The 23,044-nt window shown below is 55.2% G+C and overlaps 2 protein-coding genes across 5 annotated transcripts in view; one reads left to right on the top strand and one right to left on the bottom strand.

Moving 5' to 3' along the window:
* C14H1orf194 (chromosome 14 C1orf194 homolog) overlaps positions 1-23,044 on the top strand; it is a 60,222-nt gene that overhangs the window by 10,465 nt on the left and 26,713 nt on the right. Inside the window, exon 2 of the mRNA XM_036015351.1 lies at positions 560-679. Within this exon, the coding sequence (XP_035871244.1) occupies positions 629-679 (51 nt within the window). The 5' untranslated portion in view covers positions 560-628. The remainder of the gene's footprint in view (positions 1-559; positions 680-23,044) is intronic.
* Positions 1-23,044, bottom strand: part of ELAPOR1 (endosome-lysosome associated apoptosis and autophagy regulator 1) — a 53,607-nt gene that overhangs the window by 10,131 nt on the left and 20,432 nt on the right. For all 4 annotated transcript variants that reach the window (XM_028502848.2, XM_036015350.1, XM_028502850.2 and 1 more), the window contains exons 2-14: positions 21,675-21,795; positions 19,519-19,711; positions 14,983-15,130; positions 14,463-14,543; positions 13,731-13,836; positions 13,461-13,610; positions 8,222-8,310; positions 5,445-5,622; positions 4,600-4,728; positions 4,099-4,189; positions 2,299-2,404; positions 1,895-2,032; positions 868-1,131 (exon numbers count right to left, since the gene is read on the bottom strand). In XM_028502848.2, coding sequence (XP_028358649.1) covers positions 868-1,131; positions 1,895-2,032; positions 2,299-2,404; positions 4,099-4,189; positions 4,600-4,728; positions 5,445-5,622; positions 8,222-8,310; positions 13,461-13,610; positions 13,731-13,836; positions 14,463-14,543; positions 14,983-15,130; positions 19,519-19,711; positions 21,675-21,795 — 1,794 coding nt within the window. The remainder of the gene's footprint in view (positions 1-867; positions 1,132-1,894; positions 2,033-2,298; positions 2,405-4,098; positions 4,190-4,599; positions 4,729-5,444; positions 5,623-8,221; positions 8,311-13,460; positions 13,611-13,730; positions 13,837-14,462; positions 14,544-14,982; positions 15,131-19,518; positions 19,712-21,674; positions 21,796-23,044) is intronic.

Genomic DNA, 23,044 nt, shown 5'->3' with positions numbered 1-23,044 from the left:
CCTGCCTCCTCTTCCCCAGGGTCTCCGTAGAAAACTGCCCTCAGAGGGGGCTTTGTTCCCCGTAAACACCTTCCTTGCTTCATTTTAGGGTGCTCATTCAGCAGCCGCCTTACACAGCTGTCATCCCCTCCCACAGCAGCAGAGGGAGCCCCAGGAGAAGCTTGTGGCAAAAGTCCAGGGTGCCCCCCAAAGGTTGCCAGGGGTCTGTAGAGTTGTTGCAAGTACTGAACTGCTGAACTGAGCAGCGTTTGCAGACTGTAAATAATGCCTTTCGGACGTACGTCCTTGCGGTTGTGATTGATAAAATACAAATTCACTTGGAAGCATTGATGACTGCTAGAGGGCTTTTAGTAATAGTACCCTCTTAGGTTCATACAGTACATGGCCAATAGCAGTTTTTCCACTTTACAGGAAACCACTGCGGGGGAAGACAGCAATGCCAAGTGACCGTACATCCCAGCAAAGGTGGGCTGCCTTCCTGGAGGAGAGGGGGCAATGCCTGTGATCCTAGGCTGGAGTGAAGCAGGTCTGACTTTGAGCTGTTTCTCCCCTTCAGGTCTCTCTGCACAGACGCCAAACAACCCTCCCGCCCAGGCGGTCACAGATCTCCCTCACCCATCCCTGGAAGATGAGACATGCCCTTGACGGAGGCCCAGACCCCGAAAACCAACTGCTACAGGTAAGAACTCGCCATCCCGGTCCCAGCCTGGATGGCCGTCCCCCAGGACTTCACCCTGGGAGCATGCTGTGGGCGGTTCTTGGAGATCAGCCCCTTGAGACCCCCCCCCCCAAGTCTAGCTCTGGCCCCCTCCCTCAGAGGCAGTTCACCAGAGGCCAAGGCCAGGATGCACGGCACACTGCTGGCACCTTGTTGCTCCTGGTCCCCGGGCCGCAGGGCCTGCAGGCCTGGACGCCGTAGGGCTGGTGGGCTTTCAGCACGGTGTTTGCGGGGCAGGGGCGGCAGGTCCCCGAGCCCCGATCGATGTAGTTGCCGGCAGGACAGGAGGTGCAGGAGGAGCCCAGGTTGGAGGCCTCCAGGGCGCAGGGCCGGCAGTAGGAAGCCACCCCATTCATGACATTGGTGACGTTGATGGAGTAGATCTTGGCGACATCGTTGGTGTACTTTCTGCCCTGGAAACAAGGAGACGGGAGGAGCGTGGGCAGAGGCCTGAGACGCCAGCTGCAGCTGAGCTCTCTGGGAGTCGTAGGTTACTGCCTCATCTTTTCATCCTGCACTACTTGGGAAAAATTGATAAGCATCCTATTCTTTTTACTCACTGAACAGTACCTCTTTATGTACATTTTGTGTCCTTTTAAAGCAAACACGAACCATTTAAAATGATGTATGAAAATATTCAGTGCCATGGGGGAAATAAGCAGCAGACACTGTTACATGGGAAAAGCAGGTCTTTTCCCTGCAAAAGGAGAAAAGTATTTGTAGAGTATCTCCTGGGTAGGGGCTACTCGGATGTTAACTGGGGTATGTCTGGGTAGCAGGATTATGCCTGATTTATTTCATCTTTTTGCTTCTTTCTACCTTCTGAGTTGTCTGCAATTAACCTGCATTACTCTGAGCTAAGAAAATAGACCCAGAGTTATTATTATTAAAAACAGTATCAGAAATGCACAGGGTGTACCGGGGAGGCACCACACGTGTCCTCAGGGGGCTGCTGAGGAGAGGCAGGTAATTCAGGGAGCTTACCTGGGCGTCACCTGGACAAGGCCCGATGCTTCTCGGGGGGCTGCAGTGGGCAGTTCTCTGCGGGACTCCTTCAGAGCCTTCTAAGCCTTGGGTTCTGAACGGCACACCCCTACCTTAGCTACTGCTGGGGACCCTCCTGGGTGCGGAGGTCCCTCCTGGGAGCCAGAGATCTGAGGGAGGGGAGGGACTTACTATCTCATGGAAAGTGGTTCTCTGGAAGGCCCAGGTGAAGGTCATGGTGGCGTTCTTCTCGATGATGTAGGTGAAGGACTGCTTGCCCTTGGAGCCTTTCCACGTCTCCACGGGAGTGTTGGCCCTAGAATTGGCACCCTGCACCCAAGACAGACCAGTGAGGAAGGCACGGTGGCTGGGCGGCTGCTGGGGAAGAGGGCGCTCGCGCTGCTGCCACCCTGGGGCCATCACGTTGCCCAGACCCACGCGCGGCTGGGAGGTCCCTGGTGAGGTCTGGGCCCGTCCCCCGTGAAAGCCCATGAGCAGGGGTGTCCACTGTGTCGATGCTGCAAAGGGCCCGAGGGGGCCAGCCCCCCCAACAGCCCGCCCTGGGAACCCGAGCAGGCAAAGGAAAGAAGACGCACCACCATGAAGTAGAGCTGGCAGTCCACGGAGCAGACCGTCTCGAAGACGAACGTGACCCTGGCCACCTCTTTATTCTCTGTGTCGGCCGTCACTGCCTGTGGAGGCCTGAGGGTGGGAAATTAAAAGTGGGCGCCAGAGGCCAGCCGGTGCTGACCGAAGAGCCCAGGGGCCAGCAGAGGGTCCGCTGGGGGACAGGGTGACGTCCTGAGCACGCTGGAGAGAGCACGGACGAGGTCCGGTTCTGCCATTGCAGCTGTGTGACCTTGACATAGCCAGCCTACAGTGTTCTCATCTGTGAGGTGGAGGTAATAATACCTTCCTTACTTACCGCTCGTCACTGTGGTGAGATCTAAGGCCACAGCGGATGTGGAAGCGCCGTGTAAAACGCGGCCCCCCAAGCAGAGTGCGGCCCCTAAACCAGCAGCATCGCCATTGCCTGGAGCGTATCAGACACTCAGAACCTCAGGCCCCTCCCCAGGCCCCCTGGGTCAGAATCTGCACATTCACACGATCCCTGGGTGATGCAGATGGGCATTCAAGTTTGAGAAGCACCACTGTCGTAAGGTGTAAATTGGCTATATTCCCTTAGCAGCTCACTCTCTGGGACAGTGGGGGCTTTGCCTGGGTTGAATGAGCAGACATTTCAACGTGCAACCTCTTCGGCAAAGGTCTCAGGGGGGTCCTTCCTTTGGGGAAGAGAGAGCCAGGCACAAAGCTAAGGGGGTGGAGGAAGGGGGTGGGTGGGGCAGTGAGTGGGGGAGGTATGGAAGCCCTTAGTATGGTGATCAGATTCAAAAGGTGGAAAGTACTTTTGGGAACATTACCCCCCAAAAGCCTAAAAAATGTTCTTATATGTCAAACGTGGGATGTATCTCTCAGCCTTGAGCGATATAAATGAAGGGACGGGAAATGAACACCTCCCAAGCCGCTGCCATGGCCTGAGCACCGTCGGGGGTGGGAAGTGGGGGGTGGGGGGGCTGAAATGGGAATGGAGAAGCCAGACTGGCCATCGGGCCGCCCCTTCAGTGGCTCCCCCTCGTGTTTTCAGTGCACGTGGGCAGAAGAGTCCACTTTGGTTTTGGAAATCCGTTTGTGGCTTTTTCCTGGCATTGGCCATTTCTTAAATTCTGAGGACGTCTGGGTCCCAGCTCCCGTCTGCAAGGCCGGCCGTGTCAGCGAAGGGACTGGGAGAGCCGTCCCGGCCCGGCCTGAGCCAGCCTGGAGTCTCCCTCACGTCACAGACCAGGCGCCTGGAGCCCACAGGGGCCCCTCGAGCCTCCCGAGGCCACAAAGCCAGGCGGCGGCGGAGTTCAAGCGCCCGGTTTTCCAGCCCCGGGCTCACTCCACGGCACCACATGGTCTGCGGTACTTCTTTAAACGGCAGACCCACGGCTGTTGTGCTAGACCTCCTTGGAATAGGGGAACAGACGGGACAGTGAGCATGACCCCTCTCAGTCTTCCGGCCCCAAACAAAGATGAGCTGTCTACAGGCACTTGTGACCCTATTCAAAAACAGCTTTTAAAAAGCCTTATCGGGTGCTGTGAGCAGGAAAGGTTTAAGTAGCAAGCGGCCAGTTACGGGCAGACGCTAGAGGGGACGGGAGAGGGGCGGGCAGGCAGCTCAGGCAGGCGCGGGCTCCCTCCCACGAGCCCTCCGTCCACCACGCTCCCTCCATGGAACCCGCTCTGCCGCAGGCCAGAGTCCTCTCCCACCGCCTCTCCCCCCACGTGCCAGGGGGTGGGGGGCGTGGGCATGGCCAGCACGGCGCAAGCTTTCCCCCCGGCTCTGCATGCCTCACCTAAATCCTGGCACAACCAGGGTCAGAATCATGAAGTCGTTGTCTGAGGCTCCAACAGCTGTGTAAATGTGGTCGCCGGCCACCTCCCAGCCTGGGGAAGGAGAGCGGAGAGTCAGCACCCCAGGGGTGCCGGGCGCGCGGGGCTCACGTGCACCCACGTGACGCTCTGGGGGAGATAACACTGTCCCCTGAGGCACCCGGAGCCACTGCCATCCTACCTATCCCCCCTAGCCCCGGGCCCCTGCACTGCAGTCAAAGGCCCTGAAGCTCTCCGGGCAAGGCCTCCGGGACGTGTGCCTGCTGCTTCTAGCTCAGTTTCTGTCTCTTGACACTGAGATTCGGCAGAATATTTGCCCACGTAGACTGGAACTTTCCGGGGCATGTGTGGCCTGCTCAGCTCCCTTCTCCTCCAGACACCACTAGTCTGCAAGCGTGAGGCTGGAAGGGCCGCTGTGGGCGTGCAGGGAGCTGGGGGCCCGAGGTCAGGGGGGAGGCCCTTACCCGTCATGCCCTTGTACTCAAAGTTGATCCCACTGAGAACGGTCGTTTCCATGTTCGTGGGCAGCGTGTTCCACCATTTGTACTCGAATCCCACGACAGGCTCCGTCCCAGCTGGGCAGTGGCTACAATCTGGGGGGACCACAAGATCCAGGCCTTCAGCAAGGAGGCTGCGGGCCCCCCCCGACTGGAGCCGCTGACACCCAGATGGGTGGCAGCAGTCCTGGGCAGCCAGGCAGGGGGATGCTGTGCAGCTGCATCCAGTTAACCAGAAACTCCCCGGCAGTGCACTCAACAAACCTGGCCAGCAAACACGGACCCCTCCTTCCCGAGTTGCAGCTTTCCTCCTTGCCCACCTACGTTTTCCTTTCCAACTTACACGTGTCTTCTAGCCTGACCCACATAGCTCAAGCTACGGGTCACCTCTGAGCAGTAAACGCATTCACACGAACAGGTGCACAGGCTCCCCTAACTGCTCTCTGCAGCCCGGCCTATAGGTTCATGTGCGTCAGGCTGCCTGTCTGTCCCAGCTCCCCAGGCCTTCTGGTGGGCATCCCTGCCGCACACCGGAGGCCCCTGTGGTGAGGAAGGGTACCCGCAGGCCCAGTCCCCGTCGCAGGCAGGATGAGAAGAGCAGGCAGTGCTCCCATGTGACGGCGACTCCCTGACACAGCCCCGCCCCCCCCAGCTGACTGCTCTTCTCCTGAACTCAGTCCCGGGCCACCTGGCCCTCACCACCTCCCTCAGGGTTGAGGGGGGCAGCTGACCACCCTGCACGCCCACACAGCCCGTTCTCGTGGGTGCTGTGGGACGGATGGGGTGCGGGTCGCAGGCGGTGAAGGGGTTACCGGAGCCGTTGGAGTACGACCCGTAGGGGCAGGGCTCGCAGGTGCTGCGGTTGGTTTTGAAGAAGCCGGGGTTGCAGGGCGGGCAGCGGGTCTTCACACCGGAGGCGGGCAGGGTCACCGCCCCCTCGAGGTCCTCGCCGCAGATTTTCGGGTGGGCCCATTTGTACATGAGCTGCGTCTGCGGAAACGGAGCAAGAACGGCTCAGCCCTGGCGCACCTTCAAGTGTCTTCAGGAAAGTTTACCTCGGGGGCGGGGAGACTCTGGGCTGTCACAGAAGCACCTCCAGCTTGGGGATCTGTGTTTTGGTCACTGATGTGTCTCAAGTACCTGGCCCAGTTCTGGCACGTGGTGGTGCTCAATACATGTGTGTTGAGTGCATGTCGACTGGATGCAGAGGGACGTACCTAATGAGGACGCGTGTGACGGGGGTGGGGGCACCTGTTGTCTCCAGAGGAAGCTCTGATTCCCACGCAGAACCTTATGACTGCCAAAGCCACAGAGACGGTGGCTGGCAAACCCCAAGCACCACAGGCACTGAGTGGGGGTGGCCTCCACAAGCCCTGGGGAAAGAGCGGGTGGCCGAGGTGTCCCCTTTGTCTTCCGGGTGTTTCCTTTGCCTTTTCATTTATTCAGTGGACATTTATGGAAAGCTAATACGTCTCCGTGCCAGACCTGGTGGCTGAGGAACGAATGGGAGAGACACGGCCCTTGCCCTCTGGGAGCTCACCATCGAGCCACTTAGTGATAACGACCCGCGTGGGGCGTGGGCACCGTGTCCCGGGGCATCGGGGCAGGAGGGGCAGCGCTGGTCAAAGGGCACACACTTCAGTTACAAGACCATGCAGCTCTGGGAACGTGAGGTGCAGCACGGTGATGGCAGTGTATGATGCTCTTTTATGTATATATTGGAGAGTCGCCGAGAGAGTCGATCCTAAGGGTCCTCGCCATGAAGGAGAAAGGGCAATTACGTGATGTGGCGGAGGTGTTAGCCGACACTGTACTGGTCATCACTGTGCGGTGATGTAAGTGCATCAGACCAGCATGCTGCACGCCTGAAACTCACACGGCGTTGTGTGGCAGTTACAGCTCAGCAGCGCTGGGCGGGGCGGGGGGAGGGGAGGGGAACAGCGGTTCAGGGTCAGTGGGCGGGAGAAGCAGCGCACCGCAGACCTAGGAGCCCTGGGCCCAAGGTGGGGGGTGGGGGGTGGGGGGGGAGGGCGTGGAGCAGGAGGGAGGAGAGACATCCACCTGCAGCCACGTGGTGTGCCCACATGGAGAGGAGGAGAAGGCTGTCCTCCTGTATCAGTGAGCCAACTGAGGCCGAGAAATGGCCGTTTTGCAAGGTCACACGGACACCAGACACTGCCGGCCTGAGTCTGAGGTGCAGCTGCTAAGCTACACAGCCTTTCCCACTCGGCTGCTGGGGAGGGAGAAGATGCTCCACCCATGAGGGCGGGGGTGGGAGGGGGGATGAGAGATGACTGTGGAAAACAATCACAGCTAAGGACCAGCCTTTATCCTGCGCTCAGTTAGCAGGAGAATTCAGCCAGCCAGCCAGCCAGCCAGCCAGCCAACGCTGATGCGTGCATGCTAATAGCTAAGTCTGTGCTGGGTGCCGAATGCAGATTTCCTGACTCCTAATTCTCTCTTCTGGAGGAGCCCTGCTCCAGAGAAGCACACAGTTCATCAGAGCATCTGACCCGAGATAGACCCTTCCTCGGGGCCCGTGAGCCCTGGCCCTGCTCACCGGCTGCTGGCCCTGGCACTCCCAGCACAAAGCCTGCCTCCTCCGCCACAGCTGTGCCCTCCGCCTGGACAGAGCTGCGGCTGCCCCCTCACCCCACTCAGGTCCCTGCTCAAGTGTCACCTCCCCCGAGAGGTCATCCCTGCCCTCTCTAAAATAGCTTCTCCACCCCCCACACCCCCCTCCGTCACTCTCTCTCTCCTGCTCCTGTTTCATTTCTCCTCCCTGCCACTTATTACCGTCTGGCTACCCCACACGCCCCTTCCTCATCCACCTGCTGTCTCTCCGCACTCGCTCCCCGGCGGGAATCAAGCTCCCTGAGAGCAGGCGTTCCCTTGGCTTGGCTGCCTGCTGAGTCCCGGGTGCCTAGCACAGTGGCTGATGGCTGAAATGGACACATGACCCCCTCTGTGAAGCCTTCTCTGCCCGGGGCATCCTAGTCACTCTTCTGCCGGGGTCCCCAGCACCCCTACATCTTGTTGCCTCAGTCAGGCCCATCTCTCTCCTGCCTCCACACTCCCCGAGGACAGGGGCCTGCCTTAGTGTCCCTGATTCCTCTCTGGAGCTCCGTGCCCAGCACAGCGGCTCATCCTCAGAACACGCAGGCGACCAAGGAAGGCCTTTCTGAGGCGGCGCAGGTCCTGGGGGGAAGAGGGAACTGGCGGAGAGCGAGCCAGGAGGAGGGGCAAGTGTGATGAGTTCCGCTAGGAGGCAGGTGTGCGCGGGCAGGCAGCCGTTGTCCAGAGGGGCTGGACGACAGAGGTGCTGGATAAGCGAATGGAAGAAATCGAAAGAAGACGAAACGGCTTTTTGAAACAGAGCCTGTGGAAATGGGGCGGCGGGGGCACAAGTGCAGCCAAACAGTGTCGGGCCTGAGAATGAGTGAGGCCATCGGGTTTTGCCCCCACAGGCCCCCGCGTCACCCTGTGGGTCTCTGGGGTCTTCTCTGGTGCCAGGTTCAGGGGCCGCTGACACTCCAAGTGTGGCAAAGCCCAGGGCGCAGGCGGAGGGGCGCGAGGCGGTGCCACCCACCTCTCCGTTGGCGTCGCAGGCCGTGTGCGTGTAGAAGTAGTCTTGGTCGGTGCAGGCCGGGCGTCTTTTGCAGGAAGAGGATCCTTTCTCTAAAATCGCAAAAGGAAGGACAAACATTCAAAGTTACATAGGAAAGAGAGTTCCTGACCACTTGGTCACGACCCAGGGGCCGGCCCCCAGACCCCGGGGTACGGCACACACAGGAATTGCTGAGAGCGGAAGAGCCGGCACACTGACCCTTCCCTCGGCCTCAGAGGCAGAGTCTGCAGTCCCTAAAGCCAGGCTCAGTTTGCCCGTGCACCGCTCCCTGCTGCTGCTGAGAGACCACGGGGCCGCACTGTGGAGAAGGCCACTGGCCAGAGGACCAGCCGTGAGGGCGGGTCGCATCCCACACGTAACTACCACCAACCCGAGCTCCCTGAAACCCGCCGCCTTCCAGGCGCCTCAGCATCCCGACTGCATGTGGTTCCTACTCCTGGGGGACCGAAGTGAAACAGGGGAGCTTAGGGCAGTGTCTTCACGCTCCTGTTCTCACTCTTTCTCTGACTTCCCTCTCAACATCTTCTTTCCACTCCCCTCACCCCCCAAGCATCCTGGCACTCGCTCTGCACCCGATGAAAAACCATTTTGCTTATTCTGTCTCTGTGTGCTCCTCCTGTCTGGGTTCGTTCTGCTTTAACTCTGTAAACACCCGGAGAGCAAGGACGATTTCAGTGAATCCTTTAAAGCAATGGATTTCACTTTTTAAAAATTATGCACCCCTTTGAGAATTGTTGGGGGGGAGTACCTGTTTTCTCTATCCAGAAAAATATACATAACCCATGCATTAAATTTCCAAGAAACGTCCTGTCCCTGGAGTAAAAATCCCTGCTTTGTAGAATGCCGGTGCAATACTAGGACTGCTGCTGTCACCACTACTCCCAGCGTGACTGCAGTGTCACCTGCAGGTCAGCGTTCGATGACAGGGGACTGCCTCCCTCTGTTGCCTGACTGGCATACGGCCGAGTGGAGGGAGGGTTAAGTCAGACCCCGGTCTGGATCCCACTTAATCATTTAGTAGCTGTGTCACTTCAGGCAAGTGGCTTGCCCTCTCTGAGCCCGAGCGCTCTCAGATGGAGAGCAGGAGCAACGATATCTCCTTGGGTGAAGCCAGTGCACCCCGCACGTCCTAAGTAGGGACTCACTCAAGGCTGGTAACTCTTACTGCCTGGGTGTGTGGGGATCCCTTTTATTTGGTAACTGTCATGGGATTTTTAGTAAGGATTAAAAGTCTCTTTCTCTCCCTTCCAGTCAAGGGCTTATTTCTCAGCTGACCTCTTCATCTTCCCAAGGCACCAAACGGGTTCCTAGATCAGAACATTCCCCAGTTACCGCCGTGCCGGTCTGCATGGGGGCATGCCCACAGCCGCGCATCCCCGCGCCTCCTCTGTCCCCGTCTCACTAGCTTGGGCAAGAGGGAACTACTGGCTGAGAAGCAGCTGGGGTCTCCTCAGCTCATCGGCTTGGTTAACAGCAGAAGGCCCAACTCAGCAAGAGAAATCAGGGACTCCTGCCTTTGACCGACTTGGTCAGGAGAAACCTGGGGGGAGAGGCTGAAAACACACCAATTCCCAGGACCTTGCGTACTGGGTCCGGCAAATTGTAAGCTGCCTGTTAGAAAGTGCCTTCCACTCAGGGGCCTTTCTCTGCTGGTCAAATATTTGCTCAGCCCGACACGCTAGCTCCGGGTTTCAGCAGAGACGGTCCAGCTGTTCACACAGCGACAGCTGCCAAGGCGGTACTAATAAATGATTAACCCAAACGCCAAGACGGAACTCACTCGATCGGCTCAGGTTTCGTCACGGGGTTTACGTCGGGTGCTAGCCCAGTTTTAAAACTTTGCCTAGATGTTCGAGAAAGTGAAAAGCGATTCCTGTAGGGTTGGCCTTGGCCGAAACTGTGAGAATTTAAGATAATCTTGGGGACTCTTTCGGCACCTTCCTCCTCCTTACGGTGCCTGCCCCCCGCCCTCAGGAGCGCAGCACTCTCATTCTGATCCATTTCACCAAAAGAAAACATTGACCTTGAGGATGTGAGTGCCTGATGAACACAGGCCCCAGCTCGGGCTCCGGCCCAGCCTGGGCAGAGGCCTGACCCTCTCTGAGCTGCTCTCTATTCATTCATAAGTGGGGAGGTCACTCTTGTGCTGTGCTGTGAGTGACCAGTGGGGCAATCCTGTGTAAACTGTAAAGCACTGTACGAGCTACATATTATTATTATCTGTGCCACCAGTGTTTTCATATTAGCAGGGGGCTGCTGGGACAGTTCTTCATGTAAATGAATTAGTAAATGCTGGGCACTGTTCTAAGTCCTTCATCTGTATTATTGAATCTACACAATAACACTGTGAGGTAGAGATGATTGATGTCAGCCCGTTGGACAGATGATTAGATTGAAGCCCAGACAAATAACTTGCCCAAGGTGGCACAGCTAGCATGTGACAGAGCAGGGATTGAACCGCAGTAATGCGGTTCTGGGGTCCACGCTCTTAAGACCCATGCTGTTCTCTTAGGAAATGGATCCCTGGTATTAAATGTAACACAAAGGAGTTAATCCTAATAATCAAATTTTAGCTGTCAACGAGAAGATGCTCTCAGTCAAGCCTCTGTCCTGAACATCCCCACGCCCAGTGGCTCTGCTTTAGGCTGGGTCCTGGGCGCCAGCACCAGTGCCTGCTGCCAAACCTCCAGCTGGGACCTCTGCCTCCAGCCAGCCGGCCTGTCCCTCATCCATTCTCCAAATGGCGGCCAGAGTGGCCTTCAGAAGCACAAGCCAGCTCATGCCACTCCCCAGCTTAAAATTCCTTAGTGGCTCCCACCCACTGCCGAAAGGATGAAACCTCAATTTTTGAGCAACGGCACAGAGGACTGAACCATCATCTGTCCCCTGCCCACCTCTCCGCCCTGGATGTGCCCTCTCTCTGCATGAGCCGCAGCCACGCTAGTTACTCAGAGTTCCTGAGCCTTTCGGCCTCGGCTCACACTTCTTCCAGGACATCCCGCCCTCTTTCAGGACCCAGCTCGTCTCCCGGGGCCACAGCCAGTGAAGCCTTTCGTCCCTCCCCGGAGAGGAATGACCACTTCCCTTCTGTGCCCCCACTGCACCCCACACTCAGCGCTCCTCCTACCCCAGCGCCTCCTACACTGTGACGTTACTACACTGAGATGTCCCTATGACCATGTTTCTCCTTTTCAGCTAAGCTGGAAGGCGGGTACCAGCTCGAACCCTGGCACCAAGCTCAAGCCCTGGCACCTAGCTGGCACCCACGACTTAGTTGTCAATGGGTGACTAATGGTCACAGGGTCTTCTGTTACTTCCTTCTTGCACATTCCACCATAAGCTTTCATGAGACCCTCTCTGCATTTTCCCAGCTCCCCACTGACCCTGTATTCTTGGATGAGTCAAGTCCCAAAGAAATGTGACTCTCTTTGTACCCATAGCTGGTGAGGCGGTCAACAAGCTTACCATGTTCTTCCTCACTCCCCAGCCAAAGGGATGGGTTGGGAAAGGGGTGGCAGAAGGAGAACAGACTGCAAGAATTCAGACTCCCAGCCTCACACTTGCATAACAGCTCTCTGGATAACAACCAGTTTACAGAGAGTCAATCAAAATACAGAACCACCTTGCCATTCAAAGCCTTGTGCAGCGCCTGGGCTGGGAGAGGGAGCCGGAGACCTAGACTAACAAAGGCTGCCATTGACAGAGCGGGGAAGAGGAATAAGAAATTGAAGTAGACGAACAGGAATTTAGACTTACAGATAAAGACTTCCCCCAAGATCTAAACACCCGTTCTTGCTGAAATCTACACTCCTTTGGCAAGATCTGCGTAGATAAACAGGATTTTTATTTTAGGAATCGTGTAAAAATGAGCAGTTCACAAGGGCAATGGCAGGTCTTGGCTGAGCAAACACAGGCATGCACCTGTGTTAAGAGGGCCTGGAGCTGGGTTTGCGTATGGCTCTGTGTAGGGAAGAAGTGAAACGGCTATGAGTGTTTGCAGGGCGAGAGAAGGGGCTCCTTCTCCCTGCTCTGGAGTTTTTTCATAGCCTGTCCTGGACACTGGCCCCTCGCCAGCCACTGGACAGCCTGAGCCCAGGGCCGCCTGGGAGCACTGCCCATCCTATGCCAGAGCCCTGCTGCCCCCGAAAGCCCCTCCAATGACCAAGTCCTGTTTCTTGAGCTGGGAAGCTTCGGGAACCTCTCCGGAGGCTGTGGAAACAGGCCACTTCCCTTAGAACAGTGGTTTTCAAACTGTGTTCCAAGGGACCCTGGACTTTCTAGAAAGTCCCACCTTAAAATCAGAGGATGCTCAGGCTGATGAACAGCTGTCACCGCCGTCCTTAGCCGTTGTCCCCAAAGCGTCTTGTTCATTCACACAGCCTCACGGCTCTTCTAAATTACCTTTGACAATACATACACCCTTTATCCCCTGTATCGCTTACAGTTATAATCTCATAATGTGTAAGGTTTCACTTGAAATTTTTAATGCTTAAAAAATAAAGAGATGGCAACCCCTTTCCCTGGCTCTCCCAAGTCCTCTAACCCCGAGTTGCTTCCCCCTTTTTGCCACGTACTTTTTACGGTCCAACCCCCGATAGACATTTTTATGTATTTATTATTTATGGTCAGTTATTTTTTGTTATCTGTCTTACCCGCTCCGGACTGTCAATTCCATGAAGACAGGGTGCTTTGTCTATTTCGTCCCCTGATACATTCACCTGTAAGCACCTCGAATAGCACCTGGCAAATAGCGGAGGCTCCATAAATGCCCCTCGAATGACTTCACTTTTATTTCCAGAGTGATTGGTGGAATGTGGATTGGCAAAGCTCTTCCAGGACCCAGAGAGCAAGAGCTTAAGAATATCAGTCTGGCCCTGGCCGGTGTGGCTCAGTTGGTTGGAGCATCGTCCCATAAACCAAGAAGTCGTGGGTTCGAGTCCTGGTCAGTCCTGCTCAGGGCACATGCCTAGGCTGCAGGTTCCTGCCCCAGGTCACCGTACACATGAGAGGCAACCCTCGATGTTCCTCTCTCACCTGGCATTTCCCTCTGACTCCCTTCCCCTCTCTCTAAGGTCAATGAGCATGTTCTCTGGTGAGGATTAAAAAAAAAAAAAAGAATTATCAGTCCAGAGCTTGACCCGAGGATGGCTCCACTTCCTGTTTCTCCCCACCAAACCCTTCCTGCCCTCGGAAACATCACCTGAGTATTTGTCAGGGTCGCACTGGTGACAGGAAGTCTCTCCCTTGTTCGAATAAGAGTTTTCTGGACAGACTTTGCAGAAAGAGGAGCCCTGCTTGTCTGCGTACGTGCCGGGTTTGCAGGGGAAGCATTCGGACGTGTAGGCCACCCCTGGGAAGGAAGAACAGAGACAAGCAGAAGTTGAGCCGAGAGACTGGGACCCCTGAGGACTGACCCCCACCCTCCCCCTGAAGAGGCACAGGCCACAGACCCCAGCCCCCCTCTCCATACCTGTTATGGCGATGTTTCTCACCAACACAGGCTTGGAAACCTTGGACCACACTGAGAAGGCTGTGGTTCTCCAATAGAGGACATTATTGCCTCGATTAAGCTCTACCTGGAAACCACAGACAGAAGAGTTAGCTCAGCCTCAGAGGCAGATCCTCCTAAAGCCTCCTATTAGCCTCTTGCTGGGACCCCTCCTCCTCAGTCTGCATGGCAGTGCCTGTTCCGATCCTCCCCCTCACTCCCTCACCTTTGCCCTTCCTCCCATCTTGGCGTAGCTCCTCTGTCCTTCTAAGCCTCCTCTACAATCCTCTCCCACCTTTCCCTGCTTCTCCCTCGGTCTCATACACCATGAGCGTCTCCACGGCCAGACCAATGGAGGGACGCCGAGGCACTGACCATAGGGTGGCTGGAATTCCCTCATTCTTCTCCGGTTCTATTCATCCACGCCTCCACCACCCCAGAAGACCTGGTCCTTAAAGCCGGACAGCTGCTGACCCTTGGGATCAAGTCATCAAAGCTACACGTCAGCCTACACCCATACTCCGTCAGCTCAACAGGAGAGAAACTGACACGCTCCTCACCATGTCAGACCCCCGTCCTCTAGGGAGAGGGGGCAGAAGCCCAGACTGGGAGGAAGCACGCCCTGGAGCAAAGGCCCTTGGTCCCTCCTCTGGGATTTCCAGGAAAGGCTGGAGTCTCCAGGCAAGGGCGCAGGAAGGCTGGTGTGGTACTCACGCTGTGGAATTCCCAGCTTTTCTCCGTGGTTCGCATCCACCTGGAGTCATCCATGCTGGGCTGGCACTGGTCGTTCTGGACCTGAGGCGGCAGGAGTCTGGGATCAGAGTCGCAGCCTCCTGAGGAGATGGGTTCTTCCCCCCACGCTGCAGCAGCCTCCCCGGGGCCCCTCCTTGTGGGAGAAGAGCTGCCCTTCCCTCTAGGAACCAGAGCTCAGAGCACAGGAGCCTTGAAGGAGGGCGGGAGCTCGTCACACACACAGAGAAACAGCTTGTAACTCAGAGGAGCCGTCACATGCGTGTTCACGTCTGAGCAGGGAAAACCCGAGGGCCTCCCGCACCCTACTCATCCCCCTCGGAGTCCCTCGCCTCTTGAAGCCTCGGCGCGTTTTGCCCCCAGTTCTCTCCAGAGACAAAACGACTGTGGAAATTCCCCGAGCCGGACTGCGCTGGTGACCCCTGAGAAGCCTGAGCCACGGAGAGCCTTTGCCCCCCACCCTCCCCCTTGGCCAGGGGCTTACAAAAAACTCAAAGATGATGCTGGAGTCTGGGTAGTAGTACTCGAAGCTGACGGTGCCTGACTGCTTCAGGTTGACGGCGTACATCAGTGTGGCCGTGCACTCGTCCGTGTTGGAGGCGATGTAGTCACCCAGGGGAACCCACTTGGACCTGTGGGTTGGAGCGGGGGCCCAGGTCACTGTCAGGGGTGCGGCCCGTCAGGCTTTGTGTGACCTTCTAGGTCTCGGGGGGAATCCTACAATTGTGCTTCACAAGCAGAAGCTTAGACCTGAAAATGCTCAGTAAAGAATGACCTCCAGCCCTGGCTGGTGTGGCTCAGTGAGTGCTGGCCTGTGAACCAAAGGGTTGCCGGTTCGATCCCCAGTCAGGGCATGTGCCTGGGTTGTGGGCCAGGTCCCCAGTGCAGGGTCTGTGAAAGGCAACTGCACACTGATGTTTCATTCCCTCTCTTCCTCCTTCCCATCCCCTCTGTCCAAAACTAAATAAATAAAATATTTTTTAAAAAAAGCATGACCTCCTGACCAGGGAACCAACAAGAAGTGGCCCCACGTATGCCCCCTCCAAGTCGCTGTTTGGTTTGAAACTAGCTCAGGTCTCCAATGATTAATAATGCCCCATTGAGGGGACCTCAGCTCAGTCCGCTGGTTTCCCCCGTCTGTCAGAATAACACGGTATTTCCAGGTCTTCGATGGTTAATGGGATTCTCGGGCGGAAGCATACCCAGCATTGCTGGGCTGAGCTCCCCCGGGACTCGCCAGCCAGCCTGATGGTGCGGACTGACTTCTCCCATTAACAGAGACAGCGCTCAGTGCAGACGTGCTCTGCAGCATCCGCTATAAATAACTCCCGGAGGTGGATGAATAATTGAAAGGATGTCATAAGTGGGTTACATTTGCACAGTGCACCGCCATTCCGGTGCTTGTCAGAGCTGTCCCTGGCGAGGATCGTTTCACGTTCAAATGGAGCAACACGGCTCCACTGACTTCTAGTTCCGGGCGTGGCTCCCAGTGCTTCGCTCGTGCCGTCTCGTTTCGTCCTCACCGCGGCCTCGGAGAGGAGCCCTAATGTTTTAAGACGAGGAAACCGAGGCATGGGAGTGCCTGGGAAACGGGCTCGCGGCCAGTTAGCGGTGACCTGCCCATACCTGCTTTGTTCTGCCATGGCCCTGGGGGAAGAGGCACGTTTTCCAAGAGGAATTCTCACATGGCGGCCACCCAGACACCGGCCTGGCTCTCGCTGGGTGGCACGTGTCAGAAGTGCAAGTTAGGGAGAAGGAACCGCCCAGGAAAACGTAGGAGGCTTCCAGTGTTCGAAGCCCTTTCTAATGTTTACGTCTCCCTTCCTCTCATTCCTGTTCCATCTTCCCACTCCCTGGGCTTCGGTCTTTCCTTCTCCGCTGACACACGACAGCCCTTCTCTCCTGTTCCCTCTTGCTTGTCCCCGTCCTGGGTCTAAGGACTGTCTCCAGCCCCTTGGTCCTGGAACATTCATCTGGGGACCAAGGAGGAGTGCCCCCAAAAGCACAGAATCCTTCCATGGAAACGTGTTGAATCGGCCTATTTCGTTCCCAGTTACTTATTTCTTTGTGTCAGATGTCAGATGCTGGACATACAACAAAAAACCAAGACAGACCTGGCCCCCTCCTTCTCGGAGCTTGCGTTCTGTGTATAGTTGAGGAGAGCGAAACTTAACTAATCGCACAGTTAACCACCTGGTGGTGACTGTGGTAAGTGCCATGTGGAGAAACACGAGATGATGCGAGGGTGTAATGGGAGTCAGTGGGGTCAGGGCTGGCTTCTTTGAGGAAGGGGCGTGTAGGCAGGGGCCTGAGGGTGCAGCAGGGGTCGGCTAGGAGGAGACTGGGAGAAGAGTGTTCGGAGGCCCCAAGGAGGAACGGAGCACGGTGGCGGGGTGGCCAGAGCCTTGCAAGCAAGAGGGGAGGCACTGAGAGAGGCCGGAGAAACGGGCAGAGGCCAGATGGGGCCCGCAGGCGTGGCCAGGCGCTGGGTTTTATTCGAAGAGCAAAAGGAGCCCACAGAATCCAGAATTTTCAGCAGGAAAGTACTGTGATTGGGTTTGTGTTTTAAGAAGATCAGTCTGGCGCTGGCCGGTGTGGCTTAGTTAGTTGGGTGTCATCCCGCAAAGCAAAAGGTCGCCAGTTCGATTCCCAGTCAGGACACATGGCTGGGTTGCAGGTTTGATCCCCAGTTGGGGCACATATGAGAGGTAACCAATTGATGTTTCTTTCTCACATTGATGTTTCTCTCCATCTCTTTCACCCCTCCTTCCCTTCCCCTGTCTCTAAAAATAAATAAAATCTAAAAAAAAAAAAAAAGATCAGTCTGGCTGCTGAATGGACGGTGGCCAGGTGGAGGCTGGGCATGCCCGTGGAAGGCGAACTGGCTGGGAGGCGTCAGAGCAGAGCAGGCGGGAGGTGACACTGGCTAGGGTCAGGTTGGAGGCAGTGGACATGGAATCGCTAAGTGCAGGACACTTGGTATCTATGTACTGGCTCAGGTACTGCCTCTCTGTGGGGCGGTGAGGAAGTCGCAAAACCTCTCTGGATGGCCACCTCCTCCCCACTTCTACAGAGAAGAAACGTCCTTCCCCGATCCCAGGGATGTCGTGGATGCTTGGAGATCTGGGCCCTTCGGGATCTGAGTTGTGGAAACCCGAGTTATTTCATTAACAAGCCCACATCCTGCCTTGCTGAGGGGTAACGATTTCTGGACTTGCAGTGCGGTCCCCAGAGAGAGAGACCATTTCTTCGTTTGAGTGGGAACTGAGAGCCAGGCCTGCCCCTCGGTCGGGTCACTCACGTCCTCTGTTGGGACCCGGTCGGGGTGGCCGTCTTCACCCGCACATTCCCTCTCCTTCCGGCATTAATCCTCTCTAGCTTTGTCTCTGACGCCAGTGTCGTCACGCTAATGATTTTGACACATAATTTGAATCCTAACATAACATTGAACTCAGACTACGAAATGCCTGCTGCCTGGCTCTGACAATGGTATTTCTAGGAGATTAAAGCATAGAACGGGAGACACTGCTCCCAGCGTGAGAAATCCAAGTGTAATACAATTGTTAATTCCTTTCTATCCTTTTGATTGCCTCGGCGCAATGTATGTATTCTTCTCCCATATTATTTGTCAGTATTTAACAAAGAGCAGCGGACAATTGTCTCTGACATCTATGCATCCCCCCCCTACCCTTCTCCCCTGGGACCGACATCGCCTTGCACTCACTGAATTATTTGCAGGTGGAGGCTTGGAGCAGTAGGAAGGTTGGGACCGGGTGTGAGTTGCAGTCTCACAAGTGTGGGCTGGGTAACAAAGCACACATCCCTTAACCTCCCTGGCTGAGCCTCCATTCCCCCCTCTGTGTAACGGGAACAATCACACCTCCTTCACAGGGCCCTCCCTCGTGAAGGTAATAGAAAATAGTATAGGCAAAGCATCCAGAATAGTGCTGAACAACGGGAGGCACATCACCTCACTCCTACCCCTGGAATGATGTATCCAAAGATTTTGACAAGGAGAGCTCACCAGCTCTCCAGGCACCCTGGGCTGAGCTTCTCAATTACTGGAAAGGTCTCCTTCTGAGCTGGAAAACGTTCTGGGCACCGTGGTCTCAAAGGATATGAAAGATCTCGACCACCACTAACCAAAGCTCTGGTCCTGCTCCTTCCCCCGCCCCAAACCTATGAACTCCGGTCTGGCAGACCAGTGGTAGAAGACAGCCCCCCAGAGCTGGGAAGGTGCCCAGTACTCTACCTGTGTGCCAATCAGGTTGAGGATGTTTGCTGACCCAGAATTCCATGGTGGAACCCCAGCTGGACTTTGTTTTAAGTAGACCGGGTCATTTGACCTTTGGCCATCTTATCTACCTCTCTCTATTTCCCAGGGATTTTTAAAATTTAATTAATTAATTTTTTTTTTAATTTTCAAAGAATAGAAACATCAGTGTGTGGTTGTCTCTCACGTGCCCCACACTGGGAACCTGGCCCGCTACCTAGGCTGGGAATTGAACCAGCAACCCTCTGATTCACAGGCCCATGTTCAATCACTGAGCTATGCCAGCCAGGGCTAATTAATTTATTTTTAGAGGGAAGGGAAGGAAAAGAGAAAGAAAGGGAGGGAACATCAATGTGAGAGAGAAACACCGATCAGTTGCCTCTTTTACATGCCCCAACTGGGACCAAACCTGCAACCCAGGCTTGTGCACTCACTAGGAATTGAATTGATGACCTTTTGCTTTGTGGGATGATGCCCAACCCACTGAGCCACACTGGTCAGGGCTATTTACCCATGTTTTTCACCTGTCACAAATGCCTGTCCATCACTAGGAAGCTTAGGTCAGTGAATGGGCTGAGGTGGACGGATGTCCCATCCAACAGTGCTGTGGGGACCTGCTCCAGCCCTCGCCCTGGCAGCTTGGCTCCCTCCTTTCCACCCTCCCTGAGCAGCCTGCAGAGCAGGAGGGGAGTGCTCCTGGGAGTGGGAGCACAGGGGGTAGGAGAGGCCGGGGACAGGGTAACTCACAGAGTGCAGTTCTCAGTGGACTCGGTGGTGCCGTCGTCAATCTCCATGTTGGCTGAGAGGCTGGCAAAGCCGTGCGGCAGCTCGTCCCACTCGTCGAACCGGATGCCTGTGCCCAGGGAGTAGCGGCCCTCCGCGCAGGGCTTACACGACTGGTCCTTCATGTCCAGAAACTCCCCGGCTTTGCAGGAAAAGGCTGGAACACAGGGCAAGGACAAGGGTGGGCTGGTGAGGCTGCTGCTGCCCCAGGGGAAGTGGGCAGGTGGTGGGCACCCTGAAGGGAGGAGCAGAGGATGGAGTCCTAGGTGGTCAGCCCACTAAGATTTGGGGCCATGCACGTCTTGTCCAGTTCCGTTAACATGGACTGTCCCGGCAGGGAAGTCCACAGAGACAGACCGGAAGTTTGGAAGGGCCAGGGACTTGGGAGAAGGGGCATGGGAGACATTGATTGCTGATGGATTTGACCTTTCCTCTTGGGGTGGTGATGGTTATGTGACTCTGTGAATATTCTAAAGACTAGTGAATTTTACACCTTAAGGGGGTGAATTTTATGACATGTAGATTATATCACAATGAAGCTGTTACTTACAAAAGAAGGAGAGTTAGGGCTGTGGAAGCTCTGCGTTGCTGAAAAACTTGGGCTTGTCCCTGTGACTGTTGTTTCCCAAGTGAGCAGCCTTGCCCATTCAGAGACGGCCCCGGGGAAGAGGACACCATGGTCTCTCATGCCTACCCCTCTGAAATGCACTGGCCCTTCAGCCCTGAATTTTCCCCGAGTCTCTGGCCTCTGTCTCCTTTCTGGTTCCCCTGCCACCATGCTGGATGGGATTCCCGTGGCCTGTTCACTCAACCTCTGCAGTGTCCTCCCGACTAGTTCCCTGTTTCTTGTTTCTGCTCATTTTGTGGTCGGGAGTATCACTCTGAAACCCTGGCGCGTGCTATTGCTCCTGCTATTTAAAAAACAACCAGGAACGCCCCTTCAGTTATGGAACGGAGCTCTCAGCCTGGTGCTGTCTTCCCCACTTTCCCCCAACCTACCTTCCTAGCTTATCTCCCACTACAGGCCTTTCTCCAGCCCGTCCCCATCCGTCACCCTGCCCGTGTCACCTTCATCCTGGTCACGTGCTCGTCTATCTCCACGCTTTTGCTCAAGTGGCTCTGATCTCTAATAAGTACCCACAGCTCCCATTCTTTCTCACCTCGTACTGATACATCACATTAACGGGAGCCTGCCCCTAGGCTCTGAGCTCCTGCAGGGACGGTGACTCCGTGGCTGACACAGACCCAGCAGGAGCTCCAGAAGGTTTTGCTGGAAAATGAGTGGATACATGCACATAGGAGGGGCCCGATAAAGTTGGCCTCACTCACTGAAGATGGCTCTCTTGTTTCCATGAGCCACGCCTCAGTTCTGCTCAGATCTGAGCTATATTATTCATTCGTTAATTTAACACGTGTTTATTTGCTCTCTGACTGACCCGGACACTAGGCTCAGCTCAGTTTAGAATTTAAATGCCCTCAATCTCCTTTCCAAACCTTCAGGTGTTCCTTGATTGTAGTCCCTGGTTTTTATTGTTGCGCCCTTTGCGTGACCAGAAAGAACAGTGTGGGGAATGAGCTGCCAAGTGCCGAGGAGTCCTGCTCCAGACTCACAGAGGTGGGCAGGTCATGGCCCCCCGGACCTCTCGGGCAGCTCCACCGTCGGGAAGGTTCCTGGCCCCTGAAGTGAAGCCCAGTGCATGTTAAAGTTCTGTCTCTGCAGAGATTCATCTCCTCTGGCTCCCTTTTCAAGAATGAAAGCAAATTACCATTTTTCCTAACAACCGATTGGGGCTGGTGAGGGTAGACTGGAGAGATGCACAGGCGAAAATGAAAATATACTCACACTGCAGAAAGTATCTGAGTGGCACCCAGCTGCAGCTACTCATACACTATACCCTAATGGGACTTAAATTTAAAAAAGGAAAAGAAAATTCAGATCCCAGTTTGCATCTGTGAAATAACATTTCTGCACCAAATCTCTACAGGGTTGGGGATGGGGACTCACGGGGGGGAGAAGTCTGATTCCTTAAGTTAGGAAGGGCCTAGCTGCATGGCAGGGGGCTTGGGGCAGAGGCCAGAGCTGAGTGACAGGGTGGTCCTGGAGCGGGATGGCTGCTTACAGCACTCGGTGCCCTTGACGGGGTCGGGGAGGCTGGTGCACAGGCCTGGGGTGTGCGGCACGGCGACCCTCCATCTGGAACCCGTGCTGTCACACGCAGTGTACTCGTAGTGGTACTCAGACTGCAGGGGAGAGAACAGTCAGCACAAGGCACATTAGCGGTGACCAGGCAGTAACAGCGTCTTACCCGCTTCCTACCGGGCACCATGGCTACTGATCCCCATTGACAGAGTAATGGGCCCTGGGGCCCAGTGGGGAGCAAGGCATCATGGGAGCCCTCATTATTTGGACCATTCCTCTGCACCCAGCCATTAGAAATCCCTTATTTTTTCCTTCCTTCCTTCCTTCTGTCCGTCCTTCCTTCCTTCCTCTGCACCCAGCCATTAGAAATTCCTTCTTTTTTGTTTCTTCTTCCTTTTCTTCCCTTCCCTTCCTCCCTCCCTCCCTTCCCCCCTTTTTTTTGGCGGGGGGGCACAACTCTCTTTGCTGTTGTGAATAAGTAATGCCCTGGTATACCAGAGGATTGTGGGAAGGTAACTAAAGAAGAGGCTAGAAACAGGTGGAGTTCTTCTCATCCCAAACTGTTGACTTTATGGGCAAGGACTGGTCCGTGAAGAACTTCCAAAGGATTGCCACAGAAGCTGTGCTGCTTTTCCCCCTGTATTCTTCATGCTCCCTTCTGCCCAGAAAGACTATGATTCCACCTCCCGTTTTAAGAAAACGTCATATTTAGCCCACGCAGGTGCTCGTCTCGTGTGGATCCCTCATGCCTGACTTCTCTATGCAATGAGAAGCTCATGGTTCATTGCTTTGCCTCCAATAAGAGTAAGCTAAGTAACAGCAACAAAACAGCAAAGGGTCAGCCAGTAAATAGAACAACAAAAACAATAAAAAGCACTACTTGGGAGAAAGAAAACAGAATGGATATGCCAACCACCCCTAAACATTTATCCTTTTACATCTTGTAAGAAACAATAGAACACACAATTCATTTGATTTTGGCTCTGATGAATTTTTACAGTCGGCACTAAAACTATATCCAAGCTCAGAACTACTTTGCATTACTACATCCATAAGAAGTATGGGTTTAATGTCCCCATACTTCACCCATATGAAAGCATTGTTGCATAACATGTATGAATGCAAGGAGCTGAGCCTAAAAATGAGACGTCAATGTCAGGATGCATCTGAACCGAAAGGAGGAAGCTTTACCTTTGGAACTGGTGAGCACGCTGCATTTCATCTGTTCTGAGATGCCTGTTTCTTTGGCATTTTAACGTCTGTGAAATCAAGATGTTTGGCTTATAACTGACACAGTGAAGAAGCATTGTGTCATATTTTAACGGACAGAGCCTTCTCATCCTTTGTGGC

This window comes from Phyllostomus discolor, chromosome 14 (assembly GCF_004126475.2).
Source record: "Phyllostomus discolor isolate MPI-MPIP mPhyDis1 chromosome 14, mPhyDis1.pri.v3, whole genome shotgun sequence".
In the NCBI taxonomy this organism is placed as follows: domain Eukaryota; kingdom Metazoa; phylum Chordata; class Mammalia; order Chiroptera; family Phyllostomidae; genus Phyllostomus; species Phyllostomus discolor.
The sequence above is the reverse complement of the archived record's forward strand: the minus strand, read 5'-3'. Positions and strand labels throughout refer to the sequence as shown.